This window comes from Notothenia coriiceps, unplaced genomic scaffold (assembly GCF_000735185.1).
Source record: "Notothenia coriiceps isolate Sejong01 unplaced genomic scaffold, NC01 NC01_scaffold00000339, whole genome shotgun sequence".
In the NCBI taxonomy this organism is placed as follows: Eukaryota; Metazoa; Chordata; class Actinopteri; order Perciformes; family Nototheniidae; genus Notothenia; species Notothenia coriiceps.
Genome location: NW_011333040.1, coordinates 8680473 through 8685862, shown reverse-complemented (window position 1 = coordinate 8685862; position 5390 = coordinate 8680473). Strand labels below are relative to the sequence as shown.

The window sequence follows — 5390 nt, the reverse complement described above, 5'->3', positions numbered from 1 at the left end:
CGGAAAGAAGGGAAGTATACGAAGATAGTTTTCAGCTCTATATCAGGCTCTGTTGGAGAGTAGGGGGAATTCAACTCTATATATAAAAGAAAAGCGGAGAAAGAACTCGGGATTGATATGACAGAGGAAGAATGGTATAATGTATGTAGAGTGCAGCATTCAACGACTGGGTACGACAAGGTTATGGAGGGAATTTGGCTGGAAGAACATAATCAGATACTTCATAACCCCAAAGATGAAAGGGAGGTATGTCCCGGAACAGAACGCATGTTGGAGGCAATGCAAAAAATGAGTTTAAAGGGAAAAGCTTGCAGTTTTGACAGTTTCAAAGTCCAGTATTTTGTCTGAAAGAAAATAAGTCCCCGCTTCATATCTGTACCTTGATTCCTTTTCGTTCAGCCTCTCACTCGTCTTCTCAAAAAAACGACTGTGAAGAGAGAGGGCATCTTCAGTCTGGAAACTCTTATTTTTCAGCCAGTCTAATTCTAAAAGGGAGAGAGAGAGTGGATTAAAAAAAGATTCATAATCAGTAATCATGAGGAGGATTTAGAGGTTGTGACCAAGAGTATCAATCACTGAGTGTGTTTACATGGCAGTTTAAAAACAGTTTTGAATCCAATGCGAAACAGCTCAAATTAACAAAGGAGATACACTTCTGTTGTCTTGTTTTACTGCTGATTAAAAAAGATAAATCCAGATGATGGGTAAGTACACCAAAGTCTTGAAGCCAGAAACCTATCTGAGACAACACAGGCAGTACATAAATGACAGATTTACAGCCTGTGGATGAGCCATGATGTATTTTATCTGTGTTAATGTTGAGCTTCAGATGTTTGCACCCTATGTGATTATGTAGCTTGTCACATCTTACCAGGTTACAAGATTGTAAATAACACTTTCTTTTGCAGCCTTTAGAGTTGTTTAGGGGGGGTTTTACCTTATCCTAAAAGAGGGTCTAAGGACATATTGTAAAGCCCCAAGTGATATTGGTTAGTAAGTATATATAAAATTGATTTGAATGGACAATCCTGAACTGCCAGAGGATCAGGATCCTGGATAGTACTGGAACATTTCGACATGGACCTGAATATCCAGGTTCCTTTCAATGTAGAGGTCATGTCACCCGCAAGACTATAACAAACGGGATTATAAAGTGTAAACACACTGTTTCTTGATAGAGGTTAACATCCGCCCTTTAGGTTCGGTTATTAGCAGAAACACACGCCTTGTATAGGATTACTGGCCATATTCAGTTCACTTTGTCTTATAGATTCGTTATAATGTGGACTTGCTAACGCACAACACAACAATAACGTCTAATTGTCTTTGCTTATTTGAATGTTGCACTTGCATCATATACAGTGTAAACACATATTCAGACAGTATACAAACTTCCAGAAGTAACCGTAGAGGAATGTAAACTGCTTGACAGAGCTAAGCTAGCTCCGTCGTTCAGACGTTAGGACAGCTAATGTCAGCTAGCTCGTGCTAACGGGTTCCTCTCTCAACATAATGACAACAGAGTATTAGAACCATTATTAATTCATTTAAATATGAAGTGCTAACCCTTGGACGAATCTTCAACTTTGTTTGGCTCTACTTCTGCAAAAGCTGGAAACAGAGCCATGATGATGTTGCATGTAAACAGTCGCACGACTATGACGTCATTTTACGATTACAAAAACACATTTATAAATGAACGGACTCAATTTTATCTGTAAATTCAAACTTCTACTAGAAAATGTGACGTTTAAGAAAAATGCAATTATGCCAACAGTATGGGGGGACTGCTATGGAAACAGAGCAGCACCTCCTCACACAATGCCAACAATTTGAACATCGGAAACAAATCTTCCCAAAACTCAATAGTAAGCATCCCCAAATATTTAAAAAAGAAAATGAAACGCTTAAAATATTACCCGGGGAAATAAAGAAAGCTGCAGGACAGTTTGTCTCTGCCTGCCACAGAATGAGCGACTGACATCTCACGCCAGGCCTCACATCTCACGTCTTTTTTAATTGTTATTATCATTTTATTTCTAATGTATTATATGAATTGAATGAATGTTCCTTCCTTGGGTTCCTGAAACGTATGTTTGTGTATGGATGTTGCAACGATACAGAGCTTTAGCAATATTGTATGTAAATGATTATGCTAATAAAGCTATTAAATGGAAATGGTAAATGGACTGTACTTATATAGCGCTTTATCCAGTCTTTAAGACCCCTCAAAGCGCTTTACATACTACATGTCATTCACCCATTCACACCCATTCATACAGAGCAGTGTACCTTACTCTAGGACCTAAAATTCACACACATTCACACACCGTTGGCCATGCCATCGGGAGCAACTCAGGGTTAAGTATCTTGCCCAAGGATACATCGACATGTTGACTGCATGGGCTGGGATCACACTCCCTCACAGCCACAGTCGACCTATTGAATTGAATTAAATTAATATGTGTCTCCGAGTGTAGAGATTTTGTAGGTGCAGACCGGGGGGGTACGCTCGTTCAGTAATCCATCCCTGAGTTAGATAACCTATGATTGGCTTAATACCTATGCTTAATATACACATACAAAACTACAAGATTTGTATTGCATCATTGTAGAAAAAGGTCATAGGTACGTGCATAGATGTTGTGGCCCACATGATCTATGCACGTACCTATGACCTTTTTTACAATGATACAATACAAATCGTGTGGGGTTGGGTTTTCATTGAGATTACATTGATTGATTACTGTGCATACAAAGGGTGTGTCTGCAGAAACGCTGCTCCGCTTGATGTAGTACAAGCTTTGATACTTTGCTGTGGTTCTTTCAAAACGACACCTGTGACAACATTGGGTCAAGGAGACATTTATATTATTGAAGACAAATAGAGTTAAGAAATATGTATATATATATTTTTATTGTTAAATGTGTTTTTCTTATTGTTATAGGAAGTAGAGCATTATGTTCCACACTCCAATACAGTAGGTGGCGGTAATGCAACTTTAACGCTGATCACCCGCCATAAAAGCCGTGAAAAGACGAAGCAGAAGCAGAAGAAAAAGAACGCTGTTCCTGTCACACCTTATTCTCCGCTTCGTTCGCAGCTGAATCACTGCAGTCCAACAACTTAGCCTTTTTCGGTCTTTGTTCACCAAAATGAGGGAAATCGTGCACCTTCAGGCTGGCCAGTGTGGAAACCAAATTGGATCCAAGGTAAAAGCTCAGATTAAACATTAAATGATTTCCTCCTTTATAAAGTGCGTGGATGTGTAATTTAGTTTGGGCGGGCCGGTTAGCCTACTTAGCAACAATGCTAATGATAGCTACCTACTCGTTAAGATAAGTCATACAGTTATCAGATGATTTGACCGTTGTTGTGTTTTATTCTCTTCTAGTTTTGGGAAGTCATTAGCGACGAGCATGGCATCGACCCAACCGGGTCTTACCATGGGGACAGCGACCTGCAGCTGGATCGCATCAACGTGTATTACAACGAGGCTTCAGGTTAGCTTTGCTTTGCCTTGCCAAATTCTCAACTCTGCGCCACTCCTCTATGCGGAAGGATTGTTAATCGGCCTACCGGAGCCACCTAGCGGCGGATCCCTCCGCTGGTAGCCGCAGGGAACTACAATCTGCCATGTCACTTCCTAGTTGCTGTCGCAGCAGAAAAAAGTCAAAAATAATGATACGGTCTCAAACAAATACTAGGTTTTCACTTATTGTAACATTTTGTCGGGATAATTAAGTGAATAACCTTGTTTCTTTTTTTACATATTAATTTCATTTTCATGAAACTATACGCTGTTATAGGGTGTGACCGTGTGCTGCTAAACACCCGACTCTGTTATCACGTCATGCATACATATATTTTTTCAAAATGCTTTTTTGCTGTGTTTGGTCATACTTCAAAAGGCACAGTATTTAATTAAACTACACGAAAAAGGGTAGGAAAGCGATAGGGTATTTTCTTGAGGAATTATTTCAGCAATCTGTGCAAATGGCTTCAGATAATAAAGCTCTTTGTGTTTGGATCACCAGGCGGAAAGTATGTCCCCCGGGCAGTGCTGGTGGACTTGGAGCCCGGCACCATGGACTCAGTGAGGTCCGGTCCCTTTGGCCAGATTTTTAGACCAGACAACTTTGTCTTTGGTAAGGATGTAAAACAATTCTTGTTTTAACTTGGGTTGATAAAGTTGTACACTTTTGTTACATAGGGATTTTGTTGACAGTATCAGTAGAACTATCATTCCTTTCTTGTGTTAGTGACTTTTTGTATGCACTGCTCATTGACATTTAAATGTGTTTGCAATTATAATCAGTCATTATTCTAATAAATCCAGGACGTGTTGCCACATGTTATAGACTTGTATGTTTGCATGTGACACAGGCCAGAGCGGAGCTGGTAATAACTGGGCTAAAGGTCACTACACTGAGGGAGCCGAGCTGGTGGACTCAGTCCTGGATGTGGTGAGGAAGGAGGCGGAGGGATGCGACTGCCTGCAGGGCTTCCAGCTCACACACTCCCTGGGTGGAGGGACTGGCTCGGGCATGGGCACGCTGCTCATCAGCAAAATCAGAGAGGAGTATCCAGACCGCATCATGAACACTTTCAGCGTGGTGCCTTCGCCTAAGGTGCTTATAATACACCTATATACATTAACTATTTTTCTCCTCTTACTTCTGCTTTAATGCAACTCCTTCTCCCTCCCCCGACCTCAGGTTTCAGACACAGTGGTGGAGCCATACAACGCCACCCTCTCGGTCCACCAGCTGGTGGAGAACACAGATGAGACCTTCTGCATTGATAATGAGGCGCTGTATGACATCTGTTTCCGCATTGAAGTTTTATTAGACATATTTACTTATCATGATATTCGTAGAGTTTTTACAGTAAAATGAGAGCCAGGTGGTCGGCCACCTCTTTGTGTCTACTCTGGAAGACGTAACTAATTACCTCCCGCGACATGACTGTAAGACAAAGGCGTGCGACTACAGTGGTGGGGTGGATACCTCCTGGTAGTTCGGGGTGTCGTCAATGGCGCTCTATGACGTGCTCGGGGATTTATCATACGGAGAGCACTCCACTGTGGTGATCTACACACAGGGACTCGTCGCGAAGGGCCGGTCGGTTGACGACTTAGACTCCCTTTGACCCAGAGGGCAGTGTACCACGGGGAATTGAGGGACGATGAGTCTGACGACCGGGCGGTGCTGACCAGTCGCCCGTTTCGGGCCTTACTTACTTCACGTCAGGACCCCTCCCGTTGTACAACTGCCGGTCAAAGGAGTCTAGTCGTAACTAGACCGGCCCCTTCGGCGTCTGTACACCAGTGGGGCGAGTTACCACCGACTCTGCTCCACCAACTCCGAGGTACCACCCCCAACCACGG

General features: G+C 42.3%; 2 protein-coding genes across 2 annotated transcripts in view; one reads left to right on the top strand and one right to left on the bottom strand.

Annotated features, from left to right (window-relative positions):
- The window catches only part of nrde2 (NRDE-2, necessary for RNA interference, domain containing), a 17317-nt gene extending 15670 nt beyond the window's left edge, over window positions 1–1647 (bottom strand). Inside the window, exons 1-2 of the mRNA XM_010770212.1 lie at window positions 1567–1647; window positions 380–485 (exon numbers count right to left, since the gene is read on the bottom strand). Coding sequence (XP_010768514.1) covers window positions 380–485; window positions 1567–1627 — 167 coding nt within the window. The 5' untranslated portion in view covers window positions 1628–1647. The remainder of the gene's footprint in view (window positions 1–379; window positions 486–1566) is intronic.
- Window positions 1648–3050: 1403 nt separating this feature from the next.
- On the top strand, window positions 3051–5152 carry LOC104950599 (tubulin beta-1 chain-like). The gene is made up of 6 exons (XM_010777137.1): window positions 3051–3213; window positions 3396–3504; window positions 4039–4149; window positions 4388–4632; window positions 4720–4842; window positions 5021–5152. The coding sequence occupies exons 1-6, from the start codon at window positions 3157–3159 to the stop codon at window positions 5150–5152; spliced, it is 777 nt and encodes a 258-aa protein (XP_010775439.1). The 5' UTR covers window positions 3051–3156.
- The last annotated feature ends 238 nt before the right edge of the window (window positions 5153–5390 follow it).

Excerpts from the sequence above, each read along its gene's own strand:
- LOC104950599 (XM_010777137.1), top strand. The coding sequence starts at position 3,157 with ATGAGGGAAATCGTGCACCTTCAGGCTGGCCAGTGTGGAAACCAAATT. Across the intron at positions 3,505-4,038 it reads GTATTACAACGAGGCTTCAG|GCGGAAAGTATGTCCCCCGG; the intron begins GTTAGCTTTGCT and ends TTGGATCACCAG. Across the intron at positions 4,150-4,387 it reads ACCAGACAACTTTGTCTTTG|GCCAGAGCGGAGCTGGTAAT; the intron begins GTAAGGATGTAA and ends CATGTGACACAG.